We start from the raw sequence: 18221 nt of genomic DNA, 5'->3' as shown, positions 1-18221 counted from the left end.
AATCAGCGGCGAGACGGTTGTGTGTGAGCCTGTTGTGGTCAAAGTGGCCCGTTAGGTACTCCTTAATTGTTTTATTGTCTCCAACAAGCTCCAACACATGAACGACTTTAAGTTACTTTTACATGAAATCATGAGAAGCTCATAAAACACAACATGTTGTCGATGATTAAACCAGTCGTTGTGACCTCTCATATAAAAACTGTCCAGTTCAGGCTCCTTGTCATATATTAGATGATATTAGATTAGATTTTGAGTTTCTATCAGTTCCATAAAGAGATATTTCCTTCAAAACCTGCTCAGGTGTTTCAATTCAGCCATTGTTTGAGGTCCAAAGAGTTCAAGTTATTCAATATTTCACAGAAAAAGAAAAAGATTAGCTTTGTTTTTTCTTCTTTCCCCTTAATCATCTGACGACCCCTCAGATTCATCTGGTGACCCTTGGAAGGGGCCCGACCTCTAGGTTGAGAACCACTGGACTAAACTAGCTAACTGCATATGACGTAGTTGAAAGTAGCTCCACCTGCAGCAGCTCCAACAGTAAAATGCTGCTCTGACACTGATGCTTCAGTATGAACAATCTAATAATGTCTCATATAATAATTCTGTGTATCTGTGTATAAGTGTGTTTCTTCTTTTTAACCATAATGCAACAGGTCGAACAGATAAATGAACATCTGAGCGAGATATTCGGTGCTGTGGAGGAAACAGTGTGATACAGTGTGTGATGATGCAGGCTTTGGAATAAAACTTTACATTAAAACACACAGAACACATTTCCCCGTAGTTCTCTTCTCCAAAGGCTCATCCAGCAGTAGAAGGCAGAGGTATGATCACATGACCCTTTTAAAGGCGTGACAGGTTGCGTTCCTGCATCATTTATCCCCCCAAAAAACAAAAATCATGAGGCTCAGAGCACTGAGGACAGTCAGGCCTGCAGGGACGTTGAGCCCATTCCTGTTTCATTTCTCTCTCACTTCGAATAAACTTGAGACATAACCCAACGCTCTCATAGTGACGGATGACACCGTTAATCCACAGAGCATGTCTCAACAAACACATCTTCCCGTAAAGTCGACAGTCACAGACTGCTGTAAATAAGAGGTCAGCTCGGAGACGCTGCTGCTGCTCGTCTCTGGTTGGAGTTTTTGACCTACATATATCTGCATACATTCATCTCAAGCCTCCCGCTGAATCCTCATTAGGAGTCCAGACTTCTTCTCTTTCAGTCATGATTAATTAGGTTATGTTTCTTAAAGGCCAAAGAATATGAAGAACAATCTGGCGAGGGAAGTTTAATCTTTGAAAACGCAGAGGACATGGTTACTCGGCCCCTGGTCGAGGTGTCGTGGTGATGCTGACGCCTCATAGTTTGCCCCAGTTAAGCATCTTCCTCTCGACTCTTTTTGAGCTTGAAAAGCTGCTCTGGCACATTTATTGTTGGCTCTAATGATGGCGTATTTCCCAGTTTTCTCTTTTTGTCTTTGGTTTTCTGTCTGCATCTGATGTGCACACTCTGCTTCCATTAATGACGAGCGTGAAACACAATTTTCTGACAGTTTTATTGAACTGTTGCACTCAAAACATGACATGTACTCATATCATATTCCTTCCAAAGTTAACTGAATGTTATTAAAAGTTGAATTTTCTACAGAGGTTGATTCCACAGCCATGTTAGCAGCTCTGCGAGGCTATACGTTGGGACAGCGGTGCTTTAAGCTAAATGCTAACATCAGCATGCTAACATATGCAGAGTGACAAAGCTAGCATGCTGATGTTTAGCTGACACAATCTCTGCGGTGTTCACCAACTTAGTTTAGTATGTTAGCATGCTAGTGAAAATATCAACATCGGAAAGGTGATCAGCAGAGTCAGTAGGGGTCGTCCTCTGTTGATCATTTGATGGAAATCCATCCAATAGTTGTTGGGATGTTTCAGTCCGGACCAAAGTAGTGGACTGACTAACAGGAGCATCCCTGGAGCCGGTGCTGCCAGCACGGCTGGAAAGTTTTAACACTTAAAAATGAAGAAAACCATCTATGAAACTGATATTAAAACCGTATTTTACAGCCATTAAAAAAAAAAAAACAACCAAATGTGCATTTTAATCCCATCTTCATCAGGACTAGTTGGAAGCAAAGATGTTCACTCTGTATTCATTAAGGCTTATTAGTATCAGTAAAAGTGTATTTGCATGGAATGATTAAGGATGGCGGCGACACCACAGGACATTTGACTGCTCTGTTTGGAGAACTGTGTGAATGAGGTGCAGCACCTGGATAAATAATCCCGTCTGCCGACAACTCGGCCTGTTAGTTTGGCTCGAGGCCTTTTTTCATGGTGGCGAGTTTGGAGCGTCTCCTGGAAACATGACAGTGTGGGTTTTCAAAGCCCGACACTGTGGGCTTCGGAGTAAACTGAGACGACCGCGTCCCCCCTCCACATCTAATGTCTGTACGTCCAGAAAGCCTGTCAGCGTTCCAGCAGCGCAGGAGTAATGGGATATTCTGAGCCTTATTTCTGTCAAAAAATGTCACAGTGAAACATGAAAAAACAACAACAATGAACTGACTTACTTCCATTTGGGGCAATAATCAGGCTCTAGATGTTCTCATTACTTGTTAATGGGTAATGGCCATGGAGTCAGCTAATTAGCTGTGGGTGATAACTAGCTATGTTATTTCAGCCAATATTAGTTTACATTTTTCCAAACTGCCACCATTAAAATTATGCAGAATTAGCTATGAGCAGCTCCTCTTTGCACTGCGTCCATGGATGACCAGACAATTATCACTGGGTTACTTAAATAGCTGATGATTCTCAAGCAAGTTCTGCAGTTATAAGGAACATGTTTTTTTTTCTGATTTCTGAGGGTATGTATTTGTGAAGGACAGCAGAGTTGATAATATCCTCAGGCAGCGTAAGTCTGAATCTAAAAATATGCGTATCATGTCTGTGTGTCCAGCGTTATGACTCACCCTCCGAGCTTCTACGCGCAGCTTGAAATGCTCTGTGTTACAGTATTAAACAAAGGAAGAAAAACCTTAATCAGGTTGCATCCATCATTCCTCACATTATTCATTACATCTGACACAACATGGAATGATTTCCTTTCCTTTATGCAAATATTACTGAACAGTAGAAGCCGTGAAAAGTTGTTTATCTGCAGTCCATTCTGGTGGCTGTCTGAATGAGACAGCTTTGTTGTGGTGCAATGGAAAGTTGGCAACCTGCAGTTTTTCCTCCTCTGACAGACAGCTGGATTTAACCAGCCTGTCTGATTACGGTTGTTGAAATATTCAAGCACTTATGTATTAATTAAAACTTGTAAAAAATGTGAACAATTTGGAAGAACAAACAAAACATGTCCCATTTGTTTAACGAGACAGGATAAAAAGAGAATACAAGAGTTTAGATCAGGGTGTCAGGAAGTTCAGTTTTAAAAGATTATATCATGTTCTTGCAAATTACACAGCTGCAGATCATGTTTTGCGAGCACTTCCATTAATGTGGCCCTCCAAACATATTTAAACAGACGCACTAAATGTAATGTCGCGTATTACAAGATGACTTCATTCCCCCAGCTCTGAGGTGAGAGGCCGCTCCTCGCGCACCTTAATGAGAGCTGACATCGCACTGCTGCAGCTAAACACAACAAATCCTCCACACTGGCTGCTGCTGCCGCTGGGACTGAACTGGCATGAAGAGAGATCATGTATAAAAAGACTTGGGCTTTGCAGCACAGCATTGACAGATGTGGTCTCTGTGAGTATGAGATGAACTATGCAGCAGTGCAGGGACTCACAATGACTTCCACAAGCATTTGGACGGACAACAGTTGGTTTAGCCTTTTGTTTTAGGTCCAAAATGTTTGCACAGTATGTCTAAAACATAAAAACATAACTAGCCTTTTTTAAGGGTTTTATTATTGTATTTCTGTGGTTTTCATTGAGAAAATCCGACCATGACTCCAAATGGCTCTCTCCTGTGTCCAGTAGGCTTCATGGCTGAGGGTCAAATGGAACAAACAAGCTGATGTTTGGCTGAGCAGTATCAGTACTCTAGTTTAATCTGCAATAGTGGCTCAAAGGAAGGCAACAACCATCATTTTGTTCCAGAGTTAAATATTTCAGCAACTACTGGATGCCTTGAAATTTGGTTTAGATATTCATGGTACCCAGAGGACGCATGACTTTGATTGTCCTCTGGCATTTCCTCTAGGGCTGTACAGAGGTTTCCATTTGTGGGTTTCAGTCTGAACAACTGTATGATGGGTTGTCATGGCATTTGGTGCAAACATTCATGTTCATCTCAGGATGCATCGTAACACCGTCTGTGATCCTCTAACTGTCTTCAGGTCAGAATTTACATTTGTCCAATGACCAAACGAACCACATTCCCATCAGCCTCAGCTCTGCTTTGTGTTATGTGTTAATTAGCAAAGGTGTGTTTGATATGGCTGTGTTGGTGGTCCTACATCATGCATCAAAGTTAAAGTTGCTCCGGGATCATCACTGCAGCTGACTGGTCATGTTGTTTAGATGTCATAGCTTTGTGACTCTGACAACAGTGTGTCACGTGGTGAACCTATTGTTATATTGTTGACTTGTTATTTGTGGACTGTGATTCACATATTTTTTTGAGGGTTTTTTTAATCTTCGGTTTTCTGTTGCTGTTTGATTACATTTAGACAGCAAAACTACTTGGTTAGTTTTAGGAAAAGATTGTGGTTCCAGACCGTATATGGCTGCGAGGCAATTCAAATACAAAAAAACCTATTTCATTTTTCTGCTATAAAAAATAACCTTGAAATACGTTTTTCCGAGCGGTCCCTGAAAGCAACACCCACGTCGCAGTTGATAACGCGTCAATCCATCATGGCGCCCGTCAACAAAACGGAACTTGATGCGGAGTGTCGCGCTTTTTAAGAGAAATGGACAAACGATTTTTCTTTGTTGAAGTGAAAGTCAAACCTGCGTGTCTTAGTCGGTCTGTGGGGACGAGCTCACAGAAGGCGAATCTCCAGAGTCATCACAGCTACATGCTAACATGCTAACCTGGACGAGCTGCAGGACAAATGAGTTTGGATGAAGTTAACAGTCTTCAGTGGAGTTTGGATGCCGGACAAGCAGCTTCCACAGACCACATTCTGACAGAGCACTGTTCTGTGGGCAGGTTTGTGTTGAGCAAGCTAACAGCTAAGAAGCTAAAACCTCATTCAGAAGGAGTATTTGTGGAGGAGTAACTTGTTGCTTCTGTGGAGCTGCTAACACCAGATAAAGTGTCAGTCTGTCACATGTGAAGTCATGTGAAGTGAAATTAACGCTAGAGAGGAAACACTGAGCATGTTCCTACTCTGCAGGAACCGAAGCTGCTGTGACATCTGAATCTGCTGCTGAGTGAAAACTCCTGCATGTGTTTCCTAAAAGAGGTTTCAGGACATGAAGAGTCAACAGGAGAAACTGAACATGCTTTCTGTTTAATGTGTAAGCAGCTGATGTTTCCGACAACCTGCAACATGAAACCACTGAGCCGCAAAGCAACGAGCTGCTGCTGAGAGCAGTTCTGCTCAAGACTGACTGAAAACCAGCTATGTGTAGCATCATCATCATCATCATTACCATCTGACATCAGAGAACTCACCAAAGAGAAGCAGTTCCAGTCAACACAGAGGTTAGTGTGTTATGTGTGTTCAATAATTCAGTGTGGTCAGGGCCACGTGAGCCCCCTCCATGCCTCCGTTGCATATGTATAATAAGCTCCTGAGGTGCTGTCCAATCACCGGTGATCTGGTTGTAGCCAGTTGTGGGCCTGGGTTTCCTGCCGAAAACACTGGAGCCCCTTTTCTGTAAAATGTCAAAATCTACACATTTGATTTCTCACCTCAGAAATTGTCAGCAGTGAAGTTAGTGATGAAGTAGATTCGAAGCTAGTAAAACACTTCCTGTTGTTGGCCCAGGCGTTGTTGTTGTAACCACGCTGGCGCTTTGCATTTTGGGACACGGTTGGCAAGGTAAATGCATATGTCATGCATTCACCATATAAATGCAAATGTCATGCATACTGGAGATTTTATCTCAGTCAGTACAACATCCAGGTATTTTTGGCATACTATAAATGTTATTTTTGTTAACATACTACGTGCTACATGTTGGTTGGTACGTCTGCTAGTATCATAGGCAGTTTGAAATACAGCCTTTGTCTTGTTTTATGGAAAAATAGGCGAAATGACCATAAATAATGTGAAAAGTATCATTCATAGAGACAAAGCAGTTTCCCTTTTGCTGCATGGAGCGTTTTCTCAGTTAATTGTTTTGGTTTAACAGTCTGAAGTTTTACTGTTTTGGTTTAACATCAGCGCTCTCATAAATGGTATTTCCAGCAGCAGCTGTAGCTGTTTTTAGTGAAACCCACCGTACACTACCTGACCAGCGCCAAACGGCAAAGTTAGACACAGGTGGTGAGGGAAATGGAACAAATAGCAGCTAAAGAGCCAGATGCTTTTGTCAAGAGTTGGTGGAGACCAGAACAGAGCTAAAAGGACTCAATATTGGAGTCACATCATTCACAAGATGGACAGAAACTCCAAACGAATGCTAATGTCACTCCGTGTCTGCTGGATGTGAAACCCACATCTGTCCACTTTTTAAGGTTTTTTTTTTTTACAGATTTCTGGGGAAAAAAAAGGTAGATAAAAAAAGAAACCAAAGCCAAGAAATAGAAATGAAGACAGACAAGGCAGCTAAAAGAAAAAACAAACAAGTAAACACATTTAGTTTAATATTATTCATTGGAAAGCCTCAAAACCAGTGTCCCTGATGACACCCACATATCACATGTGCCACATGTAGAGCAGTGTCGTTGGTGGGTAGCGCTGTTGGTACCCTACTTTTTCGCATTTGCAAAATGTGTTATGCAACGACAGCTTTTGTGCACAGTCCAATTCAAATTATTCAAATCTATTCTTATTTGTTCACACATGAGCATTCATTTGTGTGAGTCTGTCAGTACTGCACTGTTCAGCTACACTGTGGATGATAGCAAACTGATCACAGTGTGACATCAGGCCTCACGTCCTGCTGCTCTGATCTGTGATGTTTGCCAGATGCTGATTTTCTCTATTTTAATGCTCAACTCGGAGGTTTTTTTAAATTCTGTGGATTTTTCTTCATGAATATATTGTTCCATAATCTAACACCAAGTCAGGCAGATTACAGGTTGAGAGGGGTTACATATGCATTGCTTAAAATATGGCTTTATTTTAGTTAGTTTCATAAACATTCAGTGGCCACTTTACTAGGGACACCTGTACAATCCAGCCTGTTAAGAAGGAGGAGGAGGATTCAGGGAAAAAATTATTATCATCATGGGGCATCGGTAAGGATGCGTGAGCCAGGAGACGTGCTTATAGTCAAGAATATGTTGATTTATTTTCAAGTCTTCAGTTAACACACAACAACAAAAAACACACATGGACCGATGTCTCTGAAACAAAGCAAACCAAGGATTAGAAATTCCATTAAACTTCTCTTAAATAAAGATAAGGATAAATAAAGATTAGCCCTTACCAGTGCTGCTGCCCCGTGAAAAGGTGACAGACTGAATGAATGGGTGAGCAGGACTTAAATAGGGCGTGCACAGGTGAATGAGGTGGGAGGCAACCAATGAGTGAAGAGGAAAGGGATGGAAGTGAGGTAAAGGGAAGCAATGTAAAGGAAGTGAGGTGAGCTAAACAGGGTGGAGAGACATGAGAAATACGAGTCTTTACTACACAGCCACTCGGCCATGCATTCTACCTTTACAGAGATACTGGAATAGAGTTCAACTTTACTGGCAGAGAGGTATTAACTTTACTATGTAGAGAAATTACTAGAAAGCTCAGCTGGCAGATAACACAATGCAATATACAGTAAAATATTCCCTCTGAAATATAATGTAATAGAAGTATAAATCATAACATAGCATAAAAAGGAATTACTTAAGTAAAATACTGGTACATCAAACTTGTACTTAAGTACAGTACTTTAGTAAATGTACATAGTTACTTTCCACCACTGCAGAAGTCTCACCTCATAACCAGTCAGTCAGTAAAGAGAGTCTCAGGAGTTGTACAGACATTCACAGTGCTACATTATAATCCACTGATGGAGGTTATAATTGTAGCTCCATTTATGCCTCAAGCATATAAGATACCCATAATAAGCATTCAAATTCTCCCCATCCAAGCCAGCAGAAATCCTCAGCAGATCCATTATCACCTCACAAAGTCTCCATGCACTGTAAATTTGTTCATCTGCAAGCTGGAAAGCTCCATGTCCCCCATGACCTCCCATCACCACTTTCTTCCCACTCTCACCTCCCGGGCAGCGCAGCAGTAATGTGTGCAAGCACGCACATGTGAACAGTGGGACTAATGCAGCCTGTGAGCAATGTAATACCTCACTAGGCAGTGTGCCAAATCAAGCCAGGATTACACCACATGCTCCCAGCAGTCCATTACTATCCTGCTAGGATCAGTCAGATCCAGCCCCACTGACTTCTATAAGTGTGTGTGTGTGTGTGTGTGTGTGTGTGTGTGCGTGTGCGTGTGTGTGTGTCATGCCCTCAAGCACTGGTAGACGAAGTGTGAGTAGCATTTTACGTTTGAGATACAGTGTGATCGTATGAGTATGTGAAAATCTTAAATAGTAAACTAAAGTAAATCTGAAGTGTATGTGTTTGGCCACTTGGGGGCGGCAGAAAGAAGTTGTGAACACAAGTTGATATAATGAACTTGTTGGCAAACAGTTGTTTATTTCCACATCAGCAGTTAAACATGAGTCATGTTTCTGGCCACCTGATGAATGAAAATCCAGTATTCGCTCTCTTTTAGCTCTGTTTTTGTTCTCCACCAGCTCCTGAGGGAAATATCTGCCTCTCTAGCTGCTAAATGCTGCTAAAAGTGTGTCTGTGTGCTGTTTGCTGCTCAGCAGGTAGTGGACAGTGGCTTTTTACAGCTTTTTCCCTGAAAACAGCTGCCTGCCGTGGCCGAAAATGATGCCTAGACCACACGTACATGAGTATTTTTGAAAACAGTGTTTTTTCCCCTTTTGTCCTCAAGAAAAAAAATCCTGTCCTTACTGTCCTATTTTAAAAATATCTCTCCCCAAATGCAAATGCAAAAAAAACACAGTTTAAGTACTTTCAAGAGCATGACCATTAGGCAGCAATATAACGCTAACCCTAAAGACATGATGGCAAATCAGAAGCCTGGAAAAATGCAATAACCGTCTGGCTATGTGCACTGCCGCGTCGAGGAAGCAGGAATCGCATGTGTGGAGTGATAGTCGAGTTAGGTACAAAAATGATCATATTAACAATGTGCATGAAATTCTAGCAAAATATAGTACATAAAAAGCACAAAATGTCACTCAGCTGAGTTTATTGCAAAAAGTTCCCATTTGTCCAAAGGTCAAAGACGAGTGCATGGACGTTGACAGTGGTCAGGGTGAGAGGTGGAGGGCCGCTGCTGTAGTTAGCCACAAAGAAACGGCAGCTTGATCACATCCACTGTGTTTTACTTCCAGGTTCAAATGGATGTGTGTTGATATTTCAAAATTAATTTACTCTTGTATCGTGTGAAACTACCAAACTGTAATGTTAGCGTGTTGAATGCTAACGTCAGCTGTTGTCTTATGGTAGCTAATGGAGCAGAAGTGTAGTGGGGAATGAAATGGAATTACTCAAGTATCTCACCGGTAGTTGAGTAAATGTACTTACACTTTCGTGTGTGTGTGTGCGTGCTTTAAGTGATCTGGTTTTTCATCAGGCTGCACAGCTTTCAGAAGAGCTGAAATCCATGTGGAAACAGTGAGGATGATGAGGGAGGAGAGTGACAAAGAGCGGGAAAGTAAAGAGAAAGAGACGAAGGGAGAGAGGTGCACGCGATGAACCCATGTTTGTGGGAAGCAGAGAAACAGGGACAGCGGCGGGGAGGGATCCTGCGCTAGCAAGAGGAAGCATGATCCCGCTGTGAAGCCGAGCTGCTGGGGCTATATTTAGCTTCTGTTGCCATGTGCCGGGAATGTGCAGAGGGAGACACACACACACAGTGATAGGCCCACACACAATAGGTTCACTACTGGTCATGCACTCCTGCACGTGTGTGTGTGTGTGTGTGTGTGTGAGAGAGAGAGAGAGAGAAAAGAGAGAGAGTTTTTCTCGTGATTTCTGACATGAGATCATGTGTCCTCATTAGATGTGAGGTGATGCATGTGATATATGCATGTATACGTGCACACGCACAAACCTGAATGTTCCCCTTTCACTCACACATGCTGACACGTGATTTTTACATCTCAGAAAATCACTAGAAATGGAGGACGGGGTTGTGAAGATTTTGGAGCTGCAGGGTCTATAAATCATCCCAAGGAAACTGCCAGAGGGTCTGGATCCTCGTAGCGTTGTACTGTAAATATGTGCGTTTTGTCGAGGCAGCGGTGAGGATGGAGATGCGAGAATGAAAGATGAAACACCACCAGCCGTGCGCGCTTTGATGTATATTTACTCTCCAGCTCTTGACCTCTTCAGCTTGTCGGTGCCGTTTTGCCTCTTTAAAGTTAAATGCACATCACACTCTAATCTGCTTTAGGAGCGCACAGTGAAGCGCAGAGCTGCAGAGCGGAGCTCAGCATCTCTCATTGGTGTGTAGTCAGTCAAGAAACAGCCCAAGGTGTCACCATGCAAACCAGCGCAGGCTGTGCCAATGAGAAGACGCCGACCTCCTGTGAGCTGTCTCTGATTGGCTGAGTTTATTTAAGTCTGTCATTGTGAAATGTATGAACGGATTGACATTTAATTTGGTGAGTGGAGAGAAATTCAGATTGCAGGCTTCAAATGATGTGTTCTAAGCTAAGTCACAAGCAGAAGACATTATGGTTTTACAGTGTATCACTAAATTATATTATAAATGGTCACAGATAGAATTTTAACCCAGTTATGTTGTGTTGCAGCTGTGACACAAGTTTTAGGTTTCAGAGATGTTGCTTTTTATTTAAATCTAAAAAAAATGAGAAAACATAAAGCTTGAGTCATTAAGAAAAGGTCAGCAAAACAGAACTGAACACAAACGACAGATTACAACAGAGCTGAACGTCAGTGTTTCTGCTGATGGGAGGATGAGAGGATTGATGCCACTCTTGCAGCTGTGCGCTAAATACGAGGCTACCACCAGCAGCCGGTTATCTTAGCTTAGCATAAAGACTGGAAACAAGTGGAAACAGCTAGCCTGGCTCTGTCCAGGGTAACAAAATCCACCTACCTGCACCTCCAGAGCTGGATTTGTACTTCTGCATTCAGCAGTCAGGCTAAGAAGCTACACCTCAGATGACGTGCAAATACTAGAAACTGAATTCAAGTGGACGATAGAGAGCCAAAGTGAAACCAGAACTTCTCCAGAAGTAAGAATTCGTCATTCAAAACCCCTCTGGCGTTTATAAGCACGCTAATAACCAATAATACAGCTTTGGACCATCAACAGCAGCTCTTTGAAAACCGAGCTAATGTTGTTAATTGAGATTTCTGGCAACCTTTAATGAAATCCATTTCCCATAAGACCTAGACCTTCGTGGGCTAAAGGTCTCGCTTTGAGAGAAGATACGAGTCCAGGTGTGAGTGGACAGGTGAGACGTGTCTGTCAGAGCAGCAGGACGGAGACGACTGAACGCTGTCGTGGTCAGGCAGCACAGATTACACAGGTGTTTGAAACCGCGGTGGGATGATGATTGTAGTTTTTTTTTTCTGTGCTCACAAATGAATCGTTGTTTAACTAAAATCACAAAGGTTCAGCTGGTGCTGGCTGATGCTGCAGTGGAGCTGATTTGTCTTCAGGTTTTCAGAAAGACAGATGCAAGGAGGCTGAATGAGTGAATATGGCAAAAGGTTGAAGTGAGGCGTGATATAATAATTTGTATAACAACAGCACATTTCTGTCACTGCTAATCCATCCATATTTTGGCTATTATTAATTTAGGTTATTAATATAATAAGGTTATTAAGGTTAATAATGTAATAACCTCAATTATATTATATTATAATAACCTCACCTCATGTTGGCAGCAGGACCAGATGAGTTTAATTCCAGGGTCATTAACATCCTCGCTGTCCTCTGGAGACTGGGATTAGTATGTTTTTAATCTGATAATTTCACCAGATTATCTGACACCTAAAGCCTGTAGGTCATTGAGTAACCGTGCAAATGTTTACTCTGATAAAATCTTAATCTTGGTTATTTTAGTTCATGACCTACTGGCTATTTGACCTTCCAGAGCAACAAGCCTGACTGACATTTATTTAGGACACTGCAGTTCAATTCACATTCCAGCAAGGTGTGACATCCAGTATTTCCTGGATTTCGCCTTTCAGGTTGTGACTGCAGACACTACTCAGGGCTAAATAAGACCAACGACTACTACAAAAAAAAGTGTAGTTTTTTTGTAGATAATATTTCTAAAGAGATGCTGGATGATGGTATGAATGATAAAATGATAAATAGGAAATAGACAGTTCTTTTTGTGGTGAAGAAAGAAATAAAACATTATTATTTATTGTTGACATTGGAAATTGTGGTTGAAGAATATTTTTATGTAACATAATATTTATCTGTCAGGTTTCTATCAAGCAAATTGTAGCAGATTATTGGGTTATTACATAATGATGTACAGCAATGCAGCAATTTTGAGTTGCTTTTAGTCTATATTAACTTATGGAAAAATGACCAATTTAATCATTATTTTATTTGACTATTTAATTAATATAACAGGTGAAAAGAACTGAAAAGAGACACACCAGGTGTACAAATTGATAGAGGTTGTTTATCAAATCAAACTAAACCAAACTGAACCAAATCAGAATAACAAATTCATGACATGTAGAGTTAAGTGAGGGACCAGACTGTGGAGTACCTGAGGAGACCTAAAACCCTGTTTTCACCTTCATCAACATGCGTCTTGGGTGACTGGATCACCAGTGGGTGGCGCCAAATACAACGGAACGAAATCTGAACACAAGTGGTCAGCTGGACACCTTGGAGACGACATGATAGACGCAGGTGTGAACAATCGGATCACCCAAGATGCTCGTTAATGCCAGGTGTGAACAGGGTCAGTGATTCGTCTTGTACCCTGGAAGCCCTCTAAAAACCCACAACTCACAAATTTGTAGATGTCAGAACAGGACGGTGATTCTTCCAATTGCCGGTGACAATACTTACACATTCTGCCACCATGATGCTGTAATGGTCGGCTATTTGCACCAGTTGATCCTTTTTACAACCATTCACAGCCTTAGATGCATCAAGAATCCCAAACAAGGAAGCCATAATTACAAACTGCCCATACAGACAGTAACGTGTTCACTGCCACACACGCACTTAGAGCAAATGACAACCCTCAGAGAATTTCCCCGGACTGCCTCACCAAAGCTTGCTAAAAACTCACCCCTGCTCTTCGTGCGGTTCTGTGGTGGGTGTACTATAAGCAGGAACCCAGCGGGTATGTAGATCAAACGAATGTGGCCCCGAGATGGCCCAGATGTCTGAAAACAACCAACACAACAACAAAAAAAATAATGACACAACCCGAAGTGGAAGCATCCTGCAGCTGTAGACCTTGAGACAGTAACACGATATCCTGAATGACACACGACAGTCCGACATCAGAGCTTCCAGAGGACACAAAACAATGCATGGTCCATCTCCCAAAACCAGAGACCAACAAAGCACGCAACCAAAACCACCCAATTAGCACCGTGCACTGCTGCTACCTGAGGCACAAAACCAAAACAACCTGAATGGACTGAAAGGGGATTAATGCATGGACTGAGGAACACTTCAGAAAACTGTTGTCAGGAAACTCAGTTTGATTATTAATGACTGATTCTGTTTGTGTTGATGTCCAGACTGTTTTGGACTCGGGGTCGTAGGATTTACAAAGACAAGTATTAACATGTCGTTCACAGTAGGACCAAGAGTTTAAAATAAAGCTCCCACTGACTTTTTTCCCTTTTTTCTCAAACAAAATGACGCCTCTGAAGCCTTACTGTCCTCCTGTCAGCTCAGCTAACTTAACTCACTCTCAGGTACGGTGAACGGTGAACGGCCTTTAATGTCCATTTTTATAGACTTCTTCTTTTCAGTTTTAAAAAAGAGCAGTTATGTATTTGCTTTAGGCCAACTGTCTTCATAATTCTTAACAAACAAAAAACACAATAATTATGAATAATGTTTATTTTGAAGAGCTAGGCACATTTAGCCCAACACGCTTTTAAATTCTTTACATGCTCATGTTTTCGTTGTTCTGTTACAAAAAAAAACAGAACATCAAACAAAAAAAAAAAACACCTTTGTAGTAACAGACAGGAGACAAAGAAATTGAAATTCAGTAACAATTAAAATGAATAATAGATATAGAGAATAGATGCATATAAATAATATAAAAAAAGAATATCCTGTTACAGCTTTCTCTACCAAAGAAGATAAAATTAGCATTTTGACTATGAATAAAAATGATATAAAGCAAAGCTATTTTTAGTGCTTTATACTAAATTTTCTGTTATGTCTATCTCACTGACAGTATTATCGCTGCAGGCTGAGGGAAGAATGCAGACGATCATGCCATCTAGAGGCAGAAGAGGTAAAATACAAAAAGAATCGATTAGGTAAACTGAGCAATATTTTTTAGTTCAGTTTGAAGCAGGTGAGACGTCTGGCAGTGTCGGCTTCACACATCTCCACAGGCTGGTTTTCACCCTCATAGGAAGTGCTGATGAACCAGCCGCGGTGCCTGACAGACTCGAAACTGGTCAGAGAGAGTCCACTGGCTCTCTTGTAGAAGAGAAAACGGTTCATGTTTCCATCGCTGCTGATTGTTCGTAAATCCCCCTCACTGCATTCCTGCCACGAGACACATGAAGAGAAAATCCTTTAATGCACAGAAGCTCTTCTCTGCCACTAAAAGCTGGAGAAATAGATCCTCATAAAAATCCTCATAACTCAAAACTTTAATTTACTGATGCAAAAATATGTTTTCAAAAGTAAAGAGTTTTTAAATCAAAGCCAAAAAAGTAAAAATTATGAGATTAAAGCCAAAATTTTGCTTCATTAAATAATAATTATGTAATGAAAAGGCATCAAAAGTGTGTGTGTACCTCCAGATTCAGCACAGCTCTGCCGTCAATCAGAGAGCAGGAAAGGTGCAGGTTGCTGTTGGTGATGGACAGAACAACAGTCTGACCTTCACCTGCAGAGACGCAGGGCGTGATGTACCTCGACAGCTTGAAGCTCACTGACGCACAAAAACAAAAGACGTGATCTCGTTTAAAGACACCACAGTGTTGTGTAGGAGGACGTTCGTTCAGTCTAAACTGTGGAGGAAGTCCTGCATTCAAATCTTAAAATTACAGATGCACTGTCAGCAAAATGTACTTCAAGTATTTTTGAGTATTGCATCAACGTCAGAGCAGCATTTTACTGTTGGAGCTGCTGCAGGTGGAGCTACTTTCAACTGCGTCATGTACAGATAGTCAGCAGGTACATCTGAGAGGTCGTCAGATGATTCATTGAAGGAAGAAAAAACTAAGTTCTGATGCATAAAATACAAGAACACAATACAATGTCTTTTATAAGCTTATCATAGATTTTCTAAAGGAAAATCTTTAAAGTAACATAAATATGGTATAAAGTACAATGTTTCCCTCTGAAATACACTTCATTTCAGATGAAGTTTTGTACTACTACTTCTAATACTTTTGTAAATATTTTGCAGGCGCAGACTCGTGGTCCTCGTACCTTTGCTCTCACGGTGTCCTCCTCTCAGAGTGATGGCCTGCAGGTTTAAGGCTCCTGATTTGTGGACGATGTCTTTTTGTGAAGTGTCACACAGAGTGCACAGCTTCACACTGTTCACGCGCTGGAAGTTACCTCGAATCCCTCCCGTGGAGACGTTCTCCGTCGTCTTGACGATCGTTTCTGTGGAGAGGCGGAGGTCAGCGGCTTGCAGGCAGTTTGTGTCTTACAGAGACGAACCATGACGTCACGTCGAGGCTGGACCGGACTGACCAGTCCACGGGTCGCGATGAAAGAAGACCAATTTAAAACCCTTTATTTAGCAAACAAGCCACAGCTTGAAGCCTGGCAAGATGGATTCTCGGCCATGTCTGATCTGGCTGCCACCTCTCGACTCATCCACGTACTCGCCTTTTCTTTGAAGCTGTGACATTTAGCCCCTGAACGGCTGAGGCTAATGGCGTTCCCTAGAGCCTCGACAGAAATGTTGGATGAACGGCGCCGTCGCTGTCTAACCGTATGAGCTGAGCCACGTGTGTTGAGACTCTGTTCCAGGCGGTATTCTTAGCTTTTAGTGTAGTTAAATGTCACTGGGCTTATGAATGAGGTTTTTATTTGTTCTGGAAGTGAACCCGGATGTTCTGGTTTCACTTCGGCTCTGCGCAGTGATTAAAGGAACTTGTGAAACACTGATGTGAAACAGTGTTACGACCCACCGTCCACCACGCTGTCCATGATCACGCTGCAGAGGTCGCCGTCCCTCAGCTCCCCGCCGCTGCCACTCCGGGACTTTTTCATCCTGTTCACAGCCAGCAGCAGATACGCTACACACTGCATGGTCTTTGGGTTGTGGGAAACCACCAGGTCCAGTCCCTCGTCGAGTCTGACGACCTCATTCTGGAGATCCTGCACATTAAAGCACAAAGAACAGCAGAGAGAAACTACACATCAAGTCCTCCTGCAGGTGCTTCCTCTTATCTGAGTCACACAAAGTCAAAGTGGTAAAATAAATCTTAATATCTCATCCTGGGATTCGCACATACATGTAATACCTCACACAATGATTTAAGCTCATACATGTAATATATTTTTGAACCAGGACCTTCAGTATTTGGATGGAGTAGCTTGTGAAAAATGAGGTGTGTCAGATTGCGTATTCTATAGCCGTCATGTCAATGTGTCACACAGATATTTTAGGTGAATATAAGTACTGGTATTATTATATAAAATTGTGTTACATACAAACATTCTCCTCTTGCAACATTTATTCTTTGTTATTTCCACTTAAGACATCTGAAAGTGACAATGCATGAGAGTGAAAATACGTATCTCTCAAATGACAAATATGGGAGTATAAATAGAGGCCCAAGTGAATAATAATTCATCTTACCTTCATGTTAAAGCAGCAAGATCCAAATCCTCTGTCGTCTGATTCAGGTGAGCTGAAATACAGAACAGATGAGTATAAAATATGCCTTGATGATCAATTTTTAGCAACCTGACTGCTGTAATCAGCAGCATGTTTACAGGACGCTGGAAGGAAGAAGTGAAACACGTTTCCAGACAGGCTAGAACTGTTCTCCTTTCAGAGACAGTCACCTCATTCTGGGCTTCATGCAGATATTTTCAGAAACAAATCTTGATCCAGTAGTTAATGAAGAAAACAGTCGTTTTGCCAAATTTTTTAAAAAGTTGATCTTATCTAGTGAGATTTAAAAGTCATGTAAGGTCACGTTCTTGAACTTACCCCTCTAGAGCTTGAGAAAGGTCGAAGTCGCACATCGTCTGGATGTAAACTGTTAATGAATGATTCAAGATGAAAAGTTAGATAAATGATTTTTTTTTTTTTTTGCGTTGAAGCTTCCAGTTGATAGCCGCGTCCCACCTGCAGGCGCCTCAGTCTGAGCATCTGTTTTTATAGGCAGCTGCCTCTCAGCTTCCTTCTCGTGCTTGTTGTGGCTTCAGACACGAACTTCCTCTGACATCAAAAAACCACATGAAGGGCCGCGCCGACTTCATCCAACGAAAATAGATGATTCAAAACGCACCGCCCTCTTAACGCCATTCATTTCTGGACAGTAAATATCGCACATTGGGTCAAACCTGCTGGTTTCAGAATCAGAATCAGCCGAGTATGTGAGCACAAACAAGGAATTTGACTCTCGGTGTTTCACTCAAAAGAAATACAGATAAAAACAAGGACAACAAAGCTGAACAACAACAGGTAACAAATAACTACAGACATGCAAGTAGGTGAAAAAATAAGTGAATGTAAATATAAGCAGTTTTCATTTACTTTCTGTTACAGGACACAATAACAAACTTTGAGTACGAGAGGGAATAAAACATAATCGACGTGGTTTCCACTTTCCAGCCGACAACTGTGGATTTTGTAGTCTGTCGT

At 41.7% G+C, this 18221-nt stretch overlaps 1 protein-coding gene across 1 annotated transcript; it reads right to left on the bottom strand.

Annotated features, from left to right (window-relative positions):
• Positions 1-14383: 14383 nt before the first annotated feature.
• Positions 14384-17690, bottom strand: il1b (interleukin 1, beta). The gene is made up of 6 exons (XM_041960112.1): positions 17565-17690; positions 17208-17259; positions 16534-16723; positions 15821-16000; positions 15181-15317; positions 14384-14926 (listed from the first exon to the last, which is right to left on the bottom strand). The coding sequence occupies exons 1-6, from the start codon at positions 17597-17599 to the stop codon at positions 14711-14713; spliced, it is 810 nt and encodes a 269-aa protein (XP_041816046.1). The 5' UTR covers positions 17600-17690; the 3' UTR covers positions 14384-14710.
• Positions 17691-18221: the final 531 nt, after the last annotated feature.

This window comes from Chelmon rostratus, chromosome 19 (genome assembly GCF_017976325.1).
Source record: "Chelmon rostratus isolate fCheRos1 chromosome 19, fCheRos1.pri, whole genome shotgun sequence".
NCBI lineage: Eukaryota > Metazoa > Chordata > Actinopteri > Chaetodontiformes > Chaetodontidae > Chelmon > Chelmon rostratus.
This window is presented reverse-complemented; position numbering and strand designations above follow the sequence as displayed.